The sequence below is a fragment of the Hippoglossus hippoglossus genome, chromosome 14, assembly GCF_009819705.1.
Source record: "Hippoglossus hippoglossus isolate fHipHip1 chromosome 14, fHipHip1.pri, whole genome shotgun sequence".
NCBI classification, from domain to species: domain Eukaryota; kingdom Metazoa; phylum Chordata; class Actinopteri; order Pleuronectiformes; family Pleuronectidae; genus Hippoglossus; species Hippoglossus hippoglossus.
In genome coordinates, this window is record NC_047164.1 from 16,838,912 (window position 1) to 16,859,175 (window position 20,264).

At 42.8% G+C, this 20,264-nt stretch overlaps 1 protein-coding gene across 3 annotated transcripts in view; it reads right to left on the reverse strand.

Annotated features, from left to right (window-relative positions):
- LOC117774477 (roundabout homolog 2-like) overlaps positions 1-20,264 on the reverse strand; it is a 91,663-nt gene that overhangs the window by 12,730 nt on the left and 58,669 nt on the right. For all 3 annotated transcript variants that reach the window (XM_034606942.1, XM_034606941.1, XM_034606940.1), the window contains 11 exons: positions 16,370-16,575; positions 14,479-14,560; positions 14,208-14,373; positions 13,732-13,898; positions 13,514-13,635; positions 10,661-10,892; positions 3,923-4,047; positions 3,655-3,826; positions 2,039-2,215; positions 781-807; positions 580-619 (listed from right to left, as the gene is read on the reverse strand). In XM_034606942.1, the coding sequence (XP_034462833.1) occupies positions 580-619; positions 781-807; positions 2,039-2,215; positions 3,655-3,826; positions 3,923-4,047; positions 10,661-10,892; positions 13,514-13,635; positions 13,732-13,898; positions 14,208-14,373; positions 14,479-14,560; positions 16,370-16,575 (1,516 nt within the window). The remainder of the gene's footprint in view (positions 1-579; positions 620-780; positions 808-2,038; positions 2,216-3,654; positions 3,827-3,922; positions 4,048-10,660; positions 10,893-13,513; positions 13,636-13,731; positions 13,899-14,207; positions 14,374-14,478; positions 14,561-16,369; positions 16,576-20,264) is intronic.

Below are 20,264 nucleotides of genomic sequence, written 5' to 3' on the forward strand. Positions count from 1 at the left end.
TGGGAGATACTAGGAGACAGGACTGGGTTCTCCTCTGAACACCGGGAGAGTGAAAAATACCGTGATATTAATTCCAGGCCATATCGCCCACCGCAGCTTGATGTTCAGTGAACACAAAAGTACAGTCCGCTTCACTGTGGGCATTTAAATGTGGATTCTTGAAGGCTCCGAGCTGAGCCTCAAGGTCCAACAACCAGCGCTCTGTATGCCGAGCTTTTTAAACAGCACATTCATCACCTCTCCCCTCCCCCTCCCACGACCTCTCACTCTGCCAGCCACCTCGAATAAACCGAGTCGGAGCCCGTGAATAAAACAGCAGCCACCTGCGTTAATTTGGTAGCACTCACGTCAAAAGGAGTGATTAATGATTTCATCAAGTGCATATCACACACCGATATGAGGAAGCCGGAGGGGGGTTTACTGGAACATCGAGTCAAAGCCAAATGATCAGGTAAAGAAGTCTTCATCTCAGCTCCTACAGAGACTGTGAGCTCTGCACTGTGGCAATAACATGTCAGTGGGGAACTTGCTACCAGCTGTAGCGTCTCTTAGATTTTATCAGTGAAATTAAAATCTCACCTTCCGTTTCTGATCAGGCCTCTGTCTCTTTGGAAAGTAACTTGTAGAGAGAAGAGGGAGGACAAAAAAAGAGTTTCAATCATAAAAATCTACAAAACCAACATCTACTTGAATGAATGATACATTACTGTTGTCAGAATGTGGGCAGCTAGTGTAGTTACCGTGGTGTTTTACTATATAATGCACAATGTAGAGACGTACCTGCACGGGTGAAGGTGAAGGACTGAACTGCAAATACAAAAGACAGGAGAACGTTTTCATTAGAGCCCAAACTATATGGATTTTCAGCCGATGGTGATATTGAGGGGTAAAAAATGTTCTAAACAAAAAATGTCCAATATATGTGCCGATATGTACATTTGAAAAAATGCTTCCTTCGATGTCGTTATCAAACCATTAAGACAAAGAAATGTAATTGAGTCTTGATATTTTATATTTCAAGCAAAAAAACGTAAGAAAAATATTTTTTTTCAGAATTGTTTATTCAGTAAAATGGACTTTTTTATATTGGTGCATATATATGACACATAACCATAGCCATATCTGCCGATTTATATTGCTCGTATAAAAGAAAAGAAGGTGAATAATAAAACTGAATGTAATAAGGTGTGGAAATCCTTGCATGTCCTTTTATTTTTGCTTGTTTGTTCATATATATATATATCTCTTGATGTCAGCACTGGTCAGCTTTTGATGAAATGGGTGGAAATGCATCAAACCAGTGATTTGAGCATTTTTCTGAATTACATTGATCGCCCTGAGGGGTTAAAGTTCAAATGAAGGTGACACCTTTGACCCCTATTTGCTATGGGGCATCTTCATCATCATCATTTCTATATTAACTTCCTTGGAAATAAAAAAAAAGAGAGAGAGAGGATATGAGATATAAAAAAAAAATCTCAAATGGAAATGGAATGTTTTGGAATTAAACTCCTCAGTTTGTTTTGAGAGAGGGGATCAGAGAAGCAGTCGTGTAAATCCCCATTGAATTAGGAAATCACAGCTCCCGCTCCCCAAGTCACAACAATGAAAAGCTCCAACACACATTAGGATAATGGCACACAGCTATATGCTTGACTCGTGGCGGGATGAAGGAGTATTTCATACCTGAAACCTGGACACACCTCATGTGAATGTGCAAACATCACCAGCCATGGTCTGATAATAGGAGGGGATGTTAAATTACTTATCTGGCGTGAACATATTAGAGTGTTGAGGTGCGGTGCTGATGGAACCCAGCACGACTGATGCACATCAGTGCACAGTGAATTAAAATAAATAGGGCCTATTTCCATCTGGGCTGAATATCCTTCCTTTGTTCTGCATTTTAGCTCAGATGGAGTCGCACGTGCGACGACATCAGCTTCCACTGGAGAAGCTGAGAGCGAGAGTCCGACTGTCCTTTGAGAGCCTGTGTTGATGCAGAACCATGTAAATTGATTTTTTTTTGTCTTTTTACCTGCATAGTTGCTGAGTCCCTTCCTCTTTTTTCTCCTCCAGTACAGCCAGGCACTGAAGCCCATGAGGACAATCCAGCAGGCGCCTCCCAAACCGGCGATGAAGGCCGGTTGCTTCACGACGTCCGAGATGCTATTGTTGCCCTCAGATCCTGTCATCACGTCCCTCAGCTCTGCACCTGGGGGCACCACACACACACACACACACACACACACACACACACACACACACACACACACACACACACACACACACACACACACACACACACACACACACAGGAAAGAAACAAACAAACAGTTAAATGTTGCTTTTACTGCACTTCAATGAACACATGATTGTATTTTGGTCATTGCTGTGCATGAAAATCAATTGGGATAAAAAAAAAAAAGAGAAAAGAAAAACACAGAGAGCCCGCTTTTCCTACAAGGCATTTCTCATATCCTGAAAAAAATATGAAATAAATGAAACTAAAATCAATTGGTGTTGGCGCTGTGATACACTGTCCAGGCTGCACATGGCCCCTCACCCAGTGTCACCTGGGACCGGCTCCAGCCCCCCCCCTCCAGCAACATTCAATGGATAAGTGGTACAGATAATGGAAGATAAAATAAAATAAAATTGGTGCTGGCCCTGCGATATGCTAGCATGTCCTGCCTCTCCTGCCAATGTCGTCTGGGAGTGGCTCCAGCTCCCCCATCCTCACTCAAATGGATGGAAAATAAAATAAAAAAATTGGAAGGAGGACAATGAAAACAAACAAACAAAAGAGACACCATACATAATATTTGTCTAGCTGTATATATTGATATTGATTGTTTTTTTTTATCATATGAGCAAATGATCAATTTTCAAAATATACAAACAATAAAAGAAAATCAATACTGTATATCAACCCACATGGACCACAGTAACAGGCAAAAGATGAGACCATGAATAAATGGAAAAACACACACGCACACATACATAGAAGAAAAGCTGCATCAGTGCATCCAATATGTCGGCAGAGTTAATCAATTCAGCGGTGCACTTATCAACTTGAGCTGCAAGACACGAGATTGACAGAGCAGCTCTGACAGAGTTTGATTTTCTGTTGCGGCTACTGTGCTGTGAAATTAGATTCACAGTCTCCAGCAGGAACCCCCCCCCCCCATCATTAAGCCTCAGTCCACATGTCTGTGTTTCCCTTTCTGTGCGCGTTAAGGGTGTTATTATATATCAGTCAAAAGTCACCGATGAAGAGCATCTGGCCTGGGCTCCCATATTGATTCAGTGAGCTTATACACTCCGCGCATCCTTTAGCTGTTTGATAAGATGTGATAGGCTGATAAGCTCCCTACGAAAACACTGTATACTTTGTTAGCACCAGCTGCCCACATATTGAACAGGATTATTGATATGGCTAACAGTACTTGGCACTGTGTTACCAGACTGCTACACTTAATGAACTGCTATTGATTTCTCGGCAGACGTCGGCGTTGTAAAGCGCAATCTTCTTTCTTCAAGTGCGATAAATTGATAAATCAGTTTTCCAGACCCCCAGTGATGGAGACCCAGGTCCCGGCATTATGTGTGTGTGTGTGTGTGTGTGTGTGTGTGTGTGTGTGTGTGGATTACCCAAGATGATGAGCTGCGGTTTGCTCTTGACCCCCACCCCAGCGCTGGTGCCTGCAGCCATCTCCACGCGGTACTGCACACCGGTCTGCAGACCCCCGACAACCACTGAACGGATGGTCGCGTCCACAGACTTATTGACATGGAATCGCGTTTCGTTGGCCAAACACCAGATCTGACAGAGACAAACACGCCAGATGGAATACATTGTAAGGTGGAATATACAGTGCATTAATAACAGTTTGGTGCGAGTGCATGAGTTTGAATCTACCTTGTACTCCTGGATGATGCCGTTCTGCTCGTCGGAGGGCGGAGGGTCCCACGACACGCTGATGGACGTGCTGTTATGGCTTCCTACTGTCAGCACTGTCACTTGCTGCGGAGGCGCGCTGGGTGCTGATGGGTGAAAGTGGTGAAAAATATTAAAGAATTTGTCTCACCCCAATATTAAGTGGAATCCGTCTCACCCACTACTTCAATTCATATTCATACAGTGAGCCACACATACAAAAAGGTGCTTTCTAAGCCAGTGTGACAGATGGCTGGCAGAGCACTCTCAATTTCATATCTTAATGGTAAGATGTTTTTTTTTTTTTGCTGCATAACTGCAATGCACTGGCACCATCATGATACTGAATTTAAAATAGCTTTATATTACTGACATTCCTGGATTATACACATCAAGCATTCAGGTCCAAATAGAGCTTTACTAATTGTTTAAATGATAACCGTTCCAAGCAGAGCAGGAAGTTTAGATATGAGTGGAATTGCCTCTGCCGGGCCCAGTATCTAACATCACTTCCATAATGGATTACCACCATTACAAGCACATGCCTCCAAAGTAGCGTTATTCAATTTTGCATATCTTGATGATGTGAAAATCTCCATGTCCCATAATGAGGGTTTTGACATGGTTTGTCGACAGAAACGCGGAGCTGTGCCTCACGGTGCCAAATCGAAACCCTTCTCTAATGGGTCATTTTTAAAAAACGGGCCCGATAACCTGCGTGGACAGAGATTTAAAGCGACTGCGGGCAACAGGAGGCGGACGCCATGTCTGTGCAACTGAGCAAATCATCCTCTCGCAGACCGGGAGGACTGCGAAACCGCTCTGGGCACAGAGTACCTCATGATTCCCATTAAAAACTATCATTATGCTCAGACTGAGTGAATGCAATAAGTACTCGGAATCCAGTTAAGTAAAAAAATAATAATGCTATCTGCGGCGGATCCGTGTCAGCAGTGAGATCAACAGCAGCAGAATGCAGAAAAGCCAGAGCAGGTGGGTCGGGGCGGTTGTCGTGTTTGCCACCTGGCCAGAGAGGAACATGGATAGCAGGACTTAAATTCTCCAGATGGACCTGGTGCTGTGAAAATGGCTGGTGAGAAATGCAATAAACATGTGCACAGTGCCTCACACAGGCAATGTGCACGGTGCACGTATAGGGGGATATGATCTAATAAAGCCAGGAGTGTAATAACGAGAGTCTGTGCCCGTCCTGAGACTGACATCTGGATAGCTTCCAACATCTGGCTCAGTTAACTTGTAAAGTTATAGATTTTTTTTGGAGTTGGAAAGATGAGACAAGCCCCCCCCCCCCCCCCCCCCCCGAAAATGATTTCACTTCAAAGAGAGGCTCTATGCAGACGCTGCATGTCAGCAAAATATCTGACAGCCTTGAAATACAAAGGAATTTATTCAGCCGCGTGAGATGCAGTTTATTTTTATTACATTTAACAAATTGACTCAACCTAGTTTGAGGGTGGCTATATTCAGCTACTTAGACTGTATCGACTTTCTGAAGCAATTACTGTTAAACCGAGTGTCACAGATCTACTGTCTCAATACAGTGAGGATTCTCAAGCTCCAAAAGCTAAATCGGTAATATAATGACAGGCCGGCCCAATTTAAAACTAAAGAAAACTTCGGATACGTAGGATATATTCATATTGAATTCAACCATAGATCATGGATATATCACAGACACAAATGAAGCTTAGTTGAAACATGCAGGTGGTGCTGTATTAGAAGGAAGCCAACTTTTATGAGTTATTTTGAGAGCCTCGGGCTGCATCCACATTACTTTTTGTTTGAAAACGCATCAAGTCTGCCTGGCGTCCACATAACTCAAGGATTTTGGAGCCCTTAAAACAGAGAAGTTTCAAAATGAGGTTTGGAAATGATGACTTAGACCCTCGCAGCCGCTTGCTGATTGGAGCCTTCACCGATTTGTCAGGCTCCTATCACATGACCCCCAACCTGAATAAAACAGCTGGCAATGGCCTCGACTGCCAGTGTAGAAGGCAATAAAATACAAGTGTTGCTAACCCTAACAGCTGTTGTGCAGTTATTCTGTATTTTACTTTTATACACCTCCTTACATAGGAGACAACCTATTGTTCGAGCAGTCTGCAACGGTCTTGTTTACTCCAGCCCACAACGTTCATGTGGACAGAGATTGTTCAAGTTTCAAAGAAAACATTGTAGTATTGCTGTAGCCTCAAAAAAGCAATGTTTTGTCTGCAGTTCATCATTAATTAAATCAACTGAAGGAGAAAACCAATCTGATCCAGCAAAACTTATCATTTGTCAGCTGCTAAATCCAGATGTTGGACTTTTGCACTGGCACATGGATGCAGATTAATAGCTGGAAATTAAAAAAAATGTTGAGTAGTACACACTACACATCTGGACAGTCACCAAAGTCCCTGGGTTTTGGCCAAAAGCTCTCAATCGAGAAGGTTTTTGTTTTTATATAAAAGCATATTTACAAAATACAGTGAGAACACAGCATCACTACACTAGTGGGAGTTTTTTTCTCTTCTATTGCTAGGCAGTAATACTCTATTCCGTGATCTTCTCAAATGTTCAAATGCTCCATCGTTCTGAATAATGCTCATTGCTGCAGTTCAGCAAAAAAAATGTTAAAGGGCAAGAGTGTTGCATTACAATTAGATCCTCCTATGCTTTCTGCTTCATATAATTCCAGGGTGCCAGCAGTGAGCATAGAATAGTAGCAGCTGCTGCACAGTGTGGGTGTAAATGAATAGAAGGAATAATAATAAAATGAGGGAAATTGGGAGAGTTGCAGAACGTCTGCACAGTAGCAGCTAAAATATACTTTTAGTTTCACATAGTTTTGATGTAAACAACAAAGAGGATGTTTAATTTATAACTACATGTTGTATGCATGTTTGTTTAGCTGATGTTCGTGCACCATCAAGCCACTAAGCCCCAGCTTTCAAACCGTCACGTCCGTGCTGCTGCTCCCATGCAGCAAAGTGATGGAGCTTACAGTCAAACGTATACATCAGGAGAAGTCAGAGAGCACAAAGTGCAGCTCTGTAATTTCCGTATATGTATGAAGAACAATCCCCTCGGATGAATAATGGCTGCAGCACCAGTAATGACTCAGGACTGCATAAACAACAAACGGTCACAGCGGCGGAGAAAAAGGTCAAAGAGGTCATAACGTGACTAATACTGATAGTAAGGCTGATGAACGCAGTAGATAGAGAGCAATTTAAAGTAATTAATGCCCCCGATGGCGGAGGGAACGTTTGGGTTTTTACTCACAGCTATGGTGCAATTAAACAAAAGGCACTTAAGCTGCCTAATGTCCTGATATAGAGGATATAAAGTGATAAACACAACCTGTTATGCAAATGGCTGGAACAATTAAGCTAATTAATTCAGGAATTAGCAAACATTTCTATGTCAACATACCTGTCCCCATATAGCACAGGTTAATCTGGGAGGATCAGGGAGCTCTGTTCCGCACTGGAAGGCCTCGTCTTGTTATTAAAGCCTTCGTCTCATAATATCAGTCCATTGTCATCCTCACAGCTAAACCTGCCTGAGACTATGTGAAACGGTTACCAGTTTACCAGACGGTTCGTTCTACCGATTTATTTGTTAATTATTCTAATTACCTTGGTGATTTGGTTGATACTGTAACAGCATGAGAGCAGCAAGTGCCCTGGCTACAGCTAGCAAATCTAGTAAGTGCATTTGATTTGCTTATTTAAGGTTATGCTCATTTAAACCTGCATTACGGTCATTTTTCTTAGCTTCTTTCCTACTTTGACACTTAAAGATGGTGCATTATGGTGCAATATTATAATTTTTATTCTTTAGCAAGCAAAATCCCTCCCTCCTCATTGTTTGTAAATGTTGCAGATTTGATACGGAGGTATATGGTGCTAGGGTATGTTTTTTCATTGATAGTAAATATATAATTTAAACATAAAACTTTAGTTTGTGTTTCAGTACCTTTGACCATTTTCTGCATATCAACACAGCAACACTAATTCTAATGCAAATTGTTATGTTTCCTATTGAGCTGTGCAGTTTACACATTGTTAATTATATATTTAAGTAGGAATAATTACACAGCATTATTGTTGCACCTGCATAATTAAGTTTACTCTTCATTTGTACAGGTCATTGGTTCAGTTTCATTCATATAACTTTAATCAGTATTTACTTTATGTATTTTCACGTGTAACTTTTAAGTTGCTGCTGCATGTCCCCTTGCCAAGGAGTTAATTGGTTCCTACCTGTTTTACATAGGATGAGTGTAACAGGGTGGAGTGGAGAAACGTGGGAGGCCTGTTGTGAATCCAGATGTTTATGAACTCCTGTGTCGAGTTGATGTTTATTAAATAAGAAGTTTTAAAGTGAAGTGGTAGTTTGGTTATTACCCAGAGCCCAGAGGAGACTGGAGAGTTTCATCTCTACCTGCGACTTCAGCACTAAACACGTTAACTTCTTTTTGCAGCAGCAGTGCAGGATGGAAAGCCTGAGCATCCTATTGCCGACTGTGATGACGCTGACGTCATGGCGCCAACTGCCTCCGGCCACATTGCTCACAACACAAAACTCATCGAAGGGTTTCAAGGATCATTAATCTTGATACACATTTCCCCCCCTGTATGCAGTGAGAAACATCAGCTGTTCTGACCTCTGAGACCCCCCAGATGCCCCCTGCAAGGGTTTCACAAAGGCAATGGCACATTCCCAATCTACCTTTGATGGATAGCAACTGTTTTTCCTCATGATTCTGCAGAGCTGCACATTTCCAGCCTTAAATTTTTCGTGTCCCGCGATGCCTCGTTTCCAGAAGCACAAGTAGACACAGCGTCGGCAAAAAACCTCCAGTGGCATTTTAATTGGACTCCAGTGTGGTGAGTTGCTCTTTCTTCACCAACTGCATCCCCTGATCAAAACCTCTTCCACTGTGATCCCCTCATCATCAGACTTAAATGCTGTGGGTAGTTTTCTTTTACACTCAGTCTCTCCTCAGGACTAACTCGGAGTACAAGCCATATTCCACACAGTCAAACTAATGGCGCACTTCCATGAAGAGGCCCCCCCCCTCTGACCATCCAGCAGGCACAACACAACTTTTGTAAAATTGAGCATAAAAGTTCATTTTGACCTCGGGGGGATTGAAGTTTGACGAGACAATCCCATCCCAAGGGCCACTCCTTCACTCTTACCCACAGAAGTGGATGGAGCTGATGCAGGATCCGTTGCCATGAGAGCTCAATAGCTGTTTAGCTGGATGACAATCAATAGCACTCTGAGGACTTCTGGGTAAGGAGGTGGTACTTCCACAAAAAGGTAGTAAATGGACCTTCAGTTGGGATTGCATAACGACTATTTCAAAGTTCAAGATCACATTATAACAATCAATCAATGGATAATGTGTACGAATTCTGCAGGTGAAATTATAACAGCAACCTATAGCTGGTAAGTCAACAAATGCACGCCAGTGATGGTGATAAGCAAAATGTAACTGTTGATAAAGACCATGTACTTGAAAGCTCCAGAAAAAGCCACTGAATGGGACTTGGTTTGGGATTGTGTTTTTGGTGATAGCTGATTTTCTTTAGCTCATTTCTATTTTAAGGTGTTTCATAAATATTAGCCACATTGTTCATTGACTATTTGTTTAGTTATTGTCAAGATTATGCCATAAAAGGGATTGATGTTGACTGAGTTTGGAGTTGGCTGGGAGTTCGATGTGTTGACACAAATGATAATGGATCAAAGCCTAAGTTAACTGCATTTGCCAAGGAGCTTATATTTTCACCCCTTACTGTTGTTTGTTTGTTTATTGGTTGTTTTTTCGTTTGTCAGCAGGATGACGTGAAAAAAACCACTGAACAGATAATGACTAAACCTGGGACAGGGGCCAAGAATGAACCAATTCACCCAATTTGTGGGTGAAGTCGGTGCATTTGTACATTGCTTTGATTAACATTACAAAATAGGGCATTCTTTGAAATGTTCACAGATTTCCAAAGGCATATTTCATGGATCTTGATTAAAATACATATTGATATGATATTGATGCATGTGTTTGGTGCAAATCCAAATAAAAATCTAGGGTATTGATAAATGTGGTTTCATAAGGGAACTGTTGCGCCTTGGGGGAGTTATTCACTCTAATAGTTAATCAAATTATACTGCACATGGTACATTACATTAATTAAACGGTTAACCTAAGAAATATCTCAAGAGGTGTTAACACCAACAGAGTTTATTGGTGATGAGATTGTGTGTGCGTTAGTGAGGATGAGGGGTCGTATCACAGAGGTCTGGTTGGTGTGACACTGAGTCGTGGCAGCAGGGGTCCACCGAGGAGCGGAGCGAGAGAGAGTTGATCTGTTTCTACTCCCCCACCCCCACCTCGGCTGCCCACCAACCCCTCCGAGGCCTGGGCTTGTCACGAACCCCCACTGCGCTGTCTGGGAGACCTGTTTTCACACACAGGGGACATGGCACTGCAGCAGCGTGCGTGGGTGGGTGTACTTGAAATGCCATTATCCATTAATTTCTTGCAGTGAAGCCATTACCAACAGCAGCTAAATAAAAAAAAAAAAGGAGGCACGATCATTTACACCAGAGCTTCCGCTCACGCATTAGTGACTAAACCTTACATTTCTCGCAACACGGAAGTCGGCAGACAAATTGATTTTGTCTGCGAATCTGTCCGCTTACCTTCCTCCATGGTGCGCGCTGTCATGGATTCACTGTCTGCACCCTGGAACTCGTTGAAGTACGGCCGCACTTTAATCTCATAGACGATGCCCTTCTTCAGGCCGGGGAGAGTTATGTCTCTCTCCGAGGCAACCTTCAGGTCCTGTATCTGCCACGGCCCTGGGGAGGGCAGCCCTGACGTTTGCCGGTAAAGAACCCGGTAGCCTTGGATAAACTGGGATGGATTCTCCACCTTGAGAGGAGAAGAGGAGAAGGGAAGAGAGAGGGGGGGGATGAAGACATTGTGTGCGGTAACGATGTGGGAGGTGTCATACATCTGTGAGGAAACTGCTGTGGAGCCGTGGATCAACATTCAGTTTGTGCCCTCTGTCAGCGACAATGCACGCTCGGTTAATTACGCGTTGCAATTAGCAGCCGAGAAGCAGGAAACCATAAGACGACGGTAGCAGGGTGTTCGCCACAGCTGAGCAGTGTCTCCCGAGCCACAGACCCTCAGTCAAAATAGTCTGAATTTTATTTTTTCATTTTTGCCTGTCCATTTGAAGGGACGAGTAAAATGTGTAACAGACACAACTCATAGTAATGGCTTGTTAACAGGGACAGAAGCAAGAAAAAGCTTTTACAAGTGATATAAAGCAGCTGTTTATCATCGGAGCAGTCAAAATATATTATATCTTTTCTCCATCCTCTCTGCATGCCCCTTTCTCCCTCCCTCTCTCTATCTGTTGTCTGCATGTCATTAACTAAATGATTTGGGCATCTAAATGACTTATAAACACAGGAAGCAGCTCCACCCACATTTTTGATCCCCAGTGACACTTGAAATAAAATTTATGGTCGAGACCATGAATCAAAATGAATTACCCTCCACCAGCGCTCATTTCACTTTCCCATTGTCTTAGAGGACGGCTGCGCAGTAAATCAACTACCACAGTTTATGTTGCCTCTGCGGCCCCTCCCAATTCCATGTAGCAAAACCTTGCAGTGATGTTCCACTCTTCTAAATCACACCAGTCTTAATTATTATCAATTTGTTTAAAAAACCATTAACAGGAGGAATAGCCTGTAGACACTGAGATAGAATCAGGCTCGAGTTTGGCACCATGCATTTAATGAAGATAATGGTTAACACCTTTTTGACAACCTTGGCCAAGGAGTGTTTGTTTGTTAGATAGCAGGGTTATGCAAAAAAACAACACAAACTTATTTCTGTGATATAGGGCACGATACCTCCTTGATCAGGGGGTGTAACCAGGATTTTTTTCTTTTATTATCTTTTGTGTGATTTTGAGAGTTTTAAACATTTGTGATGATTTCTCAGAAAATAATTGTGTATTTAAGTTGGTGCCGATTCAAATAAAAATCGAGTAAATTTAAATGTGGTTTCTGTTGGGCCATGGTGCTCTCCGACTGCCATTCCACAGTTCTATATATTATATATATACAGTATATAAATATATCATTTTTGACAGTTTGCTGACTTTTAACATATGTATATGAGACTAAGTAATTTCTTGAGAATAAATAATGTTTTTTGACACTTAAACAAAATAAAAAAAACATTCTGTTAAAAAACACCGACAAGGTGTTGAGCTTACTTCAACCTGTCTTGGTCTCAGTCATTACTGGAAATCTTGATCAATCCCAGACTTTTGTAGGGTGGATATGAAAAACTAAAGCACTGAGCTTTATGAAGATATACACAATGCACATAATGGTTATTAAATAGACACTGTGGGAGGCATATTCTGTTGTTCTATTTTCCTCTCGACTTGTCATCAGAGTTTCATTTTACTGAAACAAAAAGCCACATACAATCCCCTACAATCTCTGGTCCCCTTCAGATCGATCACAAAATGCAGGTTTATCCTCTCACTGTGTCTGTCTAACAGCAGCATTACAGACCACGGCTGTCATCCTGACAAGCATGAAATAGCAGACTAGTGTAAACCCGTCGTCGGTGTGTCATTAACCTACAGCAGCAGGCAGCAGAGCCACCTTGCCAACAGACAGAAATAACATTCACTGACTGCAAACTTGTGACACATGTAGCACCTAATGGTGATGTATTTGTCCTGAATGGAAACATTAGTCTTGATTCCTGCATCATCTCAAACTATTCTAAATTGATGGAGCACCAGCTGTTCTGTCTATGACTGTGTAGCTGCCCCCATAATGTTTACTCCGTGTGTGTGTGTGTGTGTGTGTGTGTGCATGTGTGCGCCAGCTAATCAAAAACACAGTGGCATGCCAAGTATATACTTCTCAAACAGGATTAGAAAAAAAATAGCTTTGCTGCTTTGAAAGTAATAGTATTAGCATAACTTTATATTTTATTTCTTTGGCGTCATGTTTGATAAATGTTGCTGTAATTTCTCATCTCACAGACACTCACCATTATCTTTAATAAAAATGACTTTTTACACCTTAAAGTCCTATGCACAATACTTTTTTTTTCAAAGCAGACAATGAGTACGCAACAAGAAACTCAACCAAGTCCAGTTGACCTGTTTTTAGCACTTGGACATACAATTAGTATTATACTATTCTATATGTATGACTCATATATATATATATATATAGCACACACTATTTTTAGTCATATTCATATCGTATAACCATCCTGCCTATATACTAACGGCCTATATATGCATTTTTACATCTATTTCAACATGATTCACAACTACAGTATACATCTTCGTGCATCATCCTGTGCCACTGCACTTTACCAAATATTTATTTCCAAATATTTCAATCTGTAGTAAAAGGTGTATATTATGTTCATTGTCTCAGCATTTTTAGTTTAATTTTCTATATTTATCTTTTCTTTTCTTAAATGTTATGAATACTCACCGTCCATGTGACCTGCACTGACGTGGAGCTGAGGACCACAGGGTTATGCATGCTGACCAGCACGTCCCCCAACTCCTTCTGCACGCGGCGGTGGTCCACTCCCTGTGCTGTAGGACTAATGTCTGGGAGAGAGGAAGAAGAGGAAGAGCACTTAGAGTGGAACAGTGATACTCGCCACTTAGAATCCATTACAATACATAGGCCACTTATATCTCTACCTTGTGTTCGGACAGGTTCAGACATGGGGCTGGGGTCTCCGAGCCCTTGAGCATTGACTGCCCTGATGATGAACAGGTAGACGGTGTTGGGTCTCAGGTCCTTAACTGTGTACTCAGTGGTCTTCACATGGTCGGCCACTGTCTGCCAGCTGTTACTCACTGACTGACTGCAGAGAGAACCAATCAAATCAGTTGAGGAGAATCTTTTTATTACTATAGAAGAAACTATTCATTGATGGGGCAACAATGCACGACTGGGACCGGGAGAAACATTTCCTGCTTAGACTACGCTTTTATTTCCTAAAAACATGTTTCACTCAAATAACAGTAGATGTGTAAAAGACAACCCATCAGGACTTTTTTTTCTTGAAACTGTCCTGGCTTCGTTGTGTGCCCACAGAAACCCCCACATATGTTACTGCCATGAGAGTTCGGGGTCACTGAACGTAGCCCGAGGCCATAGGTCACAGACTTACCCAAAGGCCTCAATGACATAGGAGGACACCGGGGATCCCGACTCTGGCCCCGGTTCCCATGACAACGAGATACTGCTCTTGGTAACATCGGTGACCTCTGGCTTGGAGGGCGGCCCTGGGAGGGCCGTTGCATTGTGAGACATGAAGTCTAGGAGGTCGGTGGAGTCTGACAAAGGAAGAGAGACAAAATGAATACCTGCGAAAAGCAAAGGATACTGGGATATACAAAACAGTGATAATTATTCATATGGGTTTTTATATTGAAGCAGACCTCTGACATCCAAGAAGGCGCTCCACGATGTTTCTCCACTGGAGCTGGTGGCAACACAGGTGTACAACCCGGAGTCAGCCAGCTACGGAACACAGATTACAACATTATTTTTAATAATTAACAAACACTTACAATAGTTTGCAGCTTCCAACTTTAATAAAGGAAATAGAGCTGACTGGAAGACAGTTAAATCAAAGAGGTGAGACCCTTTTCTGTGAAACTGGCCCCTAAAGAGTTTCTCTGCTCATTTAAATAATACAAATAACTTAGGCCGGCGTTCAGGCTGTGCTGCGTTGCCGTGTTCCGCTAAATCCAATAACCCTTTAAAACTCCCAGGCGGTTCCTACAAGCTCTTACGTCAGTCTGGGCTCCTGAAGGTGCTTCACAGCTCGTAGTACAGTAAAAAAGCATTAACCTTCCACTGGCCTGCATTTGGATCGAGAAACACCCGAGAGTGGATGGAGAGGAAATTTTAACACCAGCCAATGAAAAAAGAAAAAAAAGAAAAAGCAGAGCTACGGTAAGAGCTTACATTAATTTTCTTAATTGATTTCCTCCAATAATAGTCGTCCTCCTTTCCCAGAGCCATCAACATTATCATCATCAGTGCTGACACAGGAAAGAAGAGAGATGACTCTTCTATTTCACATTGGCAGAAGCCTCGGGAGTCCCTGACAACTACGCCATCTCTCCGGAGAGAGAGAGTGACATCGAGAGAGCACTCTGACACTGTGAGAGGACACTATATATTGCACTTCCTCCATTATATTACCCCCTGTAGACTGCGCTCACTGCTCCCCGTCCTTGAGTCCAGACTAAATAGCACACTTTAACGACTTACAAAAATCAATACACACTATTCATCTTTTAAAAGCTACCTGACTGCTCTTGTCCATTTGAATTTCATACGACTGATAGCAGCCGGCAGATGACAAGAGATTGAATATTTCCTCCAGTAGAAAACAATAGACTTGTGTGTCTGTGTTTGTATCCATGTGTGGACAATAAATGTGAATCATCTTTTATGGCTGTTTTTATTGACAGTGCAATGAAAGCTGGGTAATCAAAGTAATGCAACACAGTTAAAGAATTAGGAGTCCTTCCCGCTTAGTGGTGAATTTAGGATTTTTTCTAAATTAGGGGCCAATTCTGTGTCTAACCTCAGTGCACAAATCCTGATTCAGTAAGGGGCACCATAGATTTGAACTGGGGCCATTGCCCCCCCCCGGCCGATGCCCTTGGATCCACCCCTGTTACATGGCACTGTGCACATGTATGAGTTGTAGGTTAGTAGAAAGTGAATTGTGTGCACAGTATGATTATTTGCAGACATATATTTTCATGATTTTCAATTGAGATGGTGCAAAGCATTTGGATTAAAGAATTCTCTCTGAGACTAATTAACAATTCTTTGTTCTTATTAATTAATCCCCGGGTCCTGATAAAAATCACCATCAAGTGGTGGCGTAGGAAAGAGGAAGGGAATCTTGGTCAAATATTATGTTCATCAGTGGGATGCTTGTTATCGTACAGTTAAATCAGATAGCAACCAAAAACATTTCAGTGTTGGTTGGTCTTATTCTGGGGCTTTCGGCTACAATTTGCGATTGTTAATAATGAGAGTGTTCTCGCCAACCGCCACTCCAGTTAATTGCTGAGATCTGAGAACACAGCTGCTTGTTAGAGTCAGATAATCATACATTTTAAAGTCATCGGGTTTGTGTGCAACCTGGATGTTCATTAACTGCAATGGTACCATGTTCCCGGACCTCAGCAGTTAAAATGCAAGCTCGGGAAAGTAAGAGCTGGAATTATCCTTTAATGGTTGGCCATTACAAAGCTGCATGCTGACTCCTCTCAAGCTCAACTCTCTGCATCCACTGTAACTCACCCTGGTGCTCTGGATCTGGAGGCTTCCATGGTCGAGCAGTGAGAACCGCGGGTCCTTTCCCAGCAGGCTGGCCCCGTTCTTCCGCCAGGACACCGTGGGCTCGGGCTCCCCGGACGCCTGACACCTGAGCAGGGTCACGCCTCCCAGCGCCTGCGTTTGGTTGGACGGGCCCTGCCGGATGATGGGTGGTGGGCGGTCCTTCAGGGCTAAGGATAATAATCAAGGAACGGGTGTCTGAATGAATTCCACTCGCAGGGTAATTTCGATGTCATTGTGTTGGCACTAAAAAAAAAGCGAGGAAGGGAAACGAACGTGACCTTAACGCAAGGTGTTAATTTGTGATTTCGCTCGTTGCATTAGTGATTGCAGGCCCAGTATGTTACGGCTCAATCTGACGGATGTGTTGTGAGAGGAAGTGTTTTGTGAGCCTTTCCCACAGTAGGACAGTGCGCTCGTGGCACCGCATCACACCTTTGAGCTTTAATTACTAGGTGAGGATTAACGACGCTTCACCCATAGTGCTAATTACCGTACCATCCTCCTAACACCTCTCAACACATCCATGCCCGTCCTCGCTCTTTCTGCTCTGACTCATGGCTTCACCACCTCCTTCTTGGCATCGCCCCCAACCGATACACAGAACTAAACTCGGAATTAACATGCCAAGCACAGCAACAATACACCTCCTTTAAAGCTTTTAAAAGCATGTTATATCATCCAGAAAACAGCCTATGCTCTCTGGAACAGTAATTTCTCCACTGTTGAATCTCTCTAGGCCTTGTAACTAACCCCCCACCCCCCACCCCCACGCTTTTAATTTCCTCACTGCTGCTCTCCAGCTTTATCAGTTCGGGCTCCTTTCACGCAAGTGTTTAGAGCTGGTCCCCCCCCCCCCCCCCCCCCGTCTTATCTTTCATCACAACGAGTAACACAACAAGTCCTGGACAATAGGAGACAAATCAGGTACAACAAGGTGCAGCGCAGAGTACAGTAAGAGGAACCGAGTGTCATGTGCCATTTTTATAGAGGCTGAATTGTTTGCATTCATGAGGCGTTGAAAACATGGACTTCGGCACTCAGTAGAATACATACCTCCACCAAGGGCCGACAGTCCCCTAATGAGACCACAGTGAATTAACTAGATCTGAGTTTTTGGGGATCTGCACCATATTAGACATTACTCATAAATGTTAGTCCCTTAAACATGCCTGGTTTTTGTTCACAAACATCCATGAGAAATGAACAACAATGTTGAAAAACTTCATCTCATTATGTTAAAGAAAATGTATATATATAAAAAGAAAATCCTGTCCACACCAAAATTGAATGGGCTCTTCCCTGACTCATACCGCACCCTTCCACCAAGGCTTGCGTTAGTTCATCCAGTAGTTTTTGCATCATTTTGCTAACAAACTAGAAGGGCACTCTGAGAGCGCATACCTCTGCCAAAGCCGATGCCCTATCTCGCAATGTTATTCAGATTCACTCTAAAATTGTATGGATTCTTTCCTGGCCTATGGGTACGTCTGTGACCTATGTCCTCGGGCTACGTTCAGTGACCTCGAACTCTCATGGCAGTAACATATGTGGGGGTTTCTGTGGGCATTCAATTCAGCCAGGACCGTTTCAATATTAAAAAACATCGGGATGGGTTGTCTTTTACGCTTCTACTCGTAATTAGAGTGAAAAATGTTTTGGAGAAATAAAAGCATTGTCTAAGCAGGAAATGTTTCCCCCGGTCCCAGTGGTGCTTGTTAGCAGCACGGCCCACCATTGTAGCCCCCTCAATGAATAGTTTCTTCTATAGTCCCACCCTTTCACAAAATTGAATGCAATTCGGTTCTGTAGTTTTTGCGTAAACCTGCTGACGAACACACAAAAAAATGCTTATGAAAAAATAACCACCTTGGCGGCGATATAAAAATATTTTTTTTTATATTAGCCTCTATACTGACTGATATACTGTGTAGCAGAGCATTTTCCGAAAATCATTACATCTACTGTACAGCAAGCTACCCGTATCCCAAGTGATCCCGGAGCCCACAGCAGCATTATATTGCTGTTCCTGATTTAGCCGTAGTCCAATAAAAAGATAATCATAAACTCATTCCTTTAGTGGCAAGGTAATAAAAAAAAAATGGTGTTCACCACTTTCAGGCAGAATGCTTACTCGCTGTTCATGTTTTATTGTTAAAACATGTAATAGGTAATTTAACATAATCAGAGCATAAATTTCTATAAATCCCATAACAATACTGCACAAAGCTGGAGTTGAAAGGTAACTCTCAGGGTTCAGGCTCGTGCTCTTTGATCGAGCACCACAGCAGCGGCCACTATTAGCCTCCGGGCATCCTCAGTGTCTGTAGGAATCTGTCAGACAGGTTCAAGTTCACCCAGAGTCGAGCTCGTGTCAAATACTCACCCCCTATGTAAGGCTTGAAATATGGCCTCAGAAAAATGTGTAGCTTGCCCCTGCTTGGAGAGCGGTGGCTGTGGGTAATCTTGCATTCACTGCGGTTACAATGGAGTGGAACAATGACCCAGTTTCGCATCCACAGAAAATTGTCAGACCACTTCTGTGGCATCTCAACTGTCTGTGTCTGTATGCTCAGCAGGCTGCAAACAACTTTCAGTGAAAAAAATAATGGCTGAATACGGCGCCTTTGTTTCTGTCCTCACACACAACCTCCCTCTGCTTGCCAACTGGAGTAAATGTAACCACGAGGGTGTATGGCAGTTCTTACACTGGCTGGAAGAACTGAACTCACTGAAGTCGGGCACACACTGTGCGACGTTAGAAATGTTGTTAAATTCCAGCTCACACTCTACGAGTAAATCGCCTGAGATGTGAAGCCCGAGCTCAGGATTTATGTGCTGACACTGGACACGACCTGGCTGCTCACGTTGTACTCTGCACCAGCTCCTCCGGAACAGCTCAGGACTCGTGTCTTTGTCGAAGAAGAAGAAGTCGAAGTTTGCTTGCTAACGCTGCCAACTACGTGAGGAAAACGTTGCCTCGATCATATGCGTCATTCTCTGTTTTGAAACATCCTAAAAAGAGAAGGCAAACTACATTTGATACTTTGTTGTATATTCACTAGCTACTGTACTGTAAGAACCCTTATATATCTTTCTTTTTCTTACTTGCTGTCCAATTGCTTCGAACCATAAACTTCTTTCGATTGTGTTTTGCCTTTTTGCACAGATGCTGTGAGATAAAAAAAAAAGGTGAGGAGTTTGAGGAATCGAATGGAGTACTGAAGACGACCAAAATTTCTGAAATGCCACAAAGTCACCTGATTGTCCGACTGGCGATCGGGTGCATCTGATCGCTCCCCGCACCCCCCCCCCCCCCCCAGTCCAACTCTGAAATCAGCTTAATAGCAGGCTTGAATCGCACAGTGAAAGTTTGGCTGGCTTCTGCACAAAGACAACTATAGAAAATGCAGCAAGCCCCTTTATTTCACCTCTAACTGGATTATTTATAAACCTGTCTGTCACACGCCAGCGTGAAGCACTAATCCAAATCGAAACCATCAGTGGAGAAGCCTCTTGGACAACCAGATGGAAAGTGATGATCTTCCACTCTTCAGTAACACCAAACTGTCGGAGCTTCGAAAAACTCCGTCCATCTTTGTTCAGCCATGAATCAAAAGGTATGCGTCCCATCCATTGTGCTCTGCAGCAAACATTTGGATATTGATCCATCTCTTCTGAGCGACAGAACAGGAGCGATTTCCTCTCCAAAAAACACTTCAACAGATGTTAATTTAATAATGTGTGGAAGGACACGCCAAGAAACAAATGGAGAGAAGGGCATAAACAGCTCCCAGCTGGCAGCGGCTCAGCACTTAATGCCGACGTTAAAGCTTTGTCAAAAAAAAAGGAAAAAAGC